The sequence below is a fragment of the Corvus brachyrhynchos genome, unplaced genomic scaffold (assembly GCF_000691975.1).
Source record: "Corvus brachyrhynchos isolate BGI_N302 unplaced genomic scaffold, ASM69197v1 scaffold660, whole genome shotgun sequence".
Taxonomy (NCBI): domain Eukaryota; kingdom Metazoa; phylum Chordata; class Aves; order Passeriformes; family Corvidae; genus Corvus; species Corvus brachyrhynchos.
Genome location: NW_008235547.1, coordinates 120,763 through 121,146, shown reverse-complemented (window position 1 = coordinate 121,146; position 384 = coordinate 120,763). Strand labels below are relative to the sequence as shown.

Here is a 384-nt window from a genome sequence, read left to right as displayed (position 1 = left end):
GGCCTGCGGGCTGCTGCCGGACGATGAGCGCCAGTGGGACAAGTGCAAGACCACGTGTTTTCTGTCAGCCCTGGCCTGCTACGACTGTCCCCAGGGCCTCGTCTGCCTCTACCACATGGACGACCTCTGCAAGTGCCCCCGCAGCAAGCAGTACCTCAGGTGGGGGGGCTGTGCTCCTGAGGGGGCCACGGGGGTGGTTTGGGGAGGCTGGGGGCCTTGATGTGCCCCAGGGTGGTTTAGGGGGGCTGTAGGAGGGGATGGGAGGTGGGTTTGGGGGGCTGATGTGCCCTTGAATGGGATGTGGGGATGTTTTAGGGAGAGTGGAGGTGTCTGTGTGCCCCTGGAAGGGGATGTGGGGGTGGTTTGGAGGGGATGAGGGGGCTG

At 64.8% G+C, this 384-nt stretch overlaps 1 protein-coding gene across 1 annotated transcript in view; it reads left to right on the top strand.

Moving 5' to 3' along the window:
- Positions 1 to 384, top strand: part of LOC103619143 (lysine-specific demethylase 5C) — a gene marked incomplete at its 3' end in the record, with an annotated part of 20,993 nt that overhangs the window by 10,567 nt on the left and 10,042 nt on the right. Inside the window, exon 9 of the mRNA XM_017737522.1 lies at positions 2 to 159. Within this exon, the coding sequence (XP_017593011.1) occupies positions 2 to 159 (158 nt within the window). The remainder of the gene's footprint in view (position 1; positions 160 to 384) is intronic.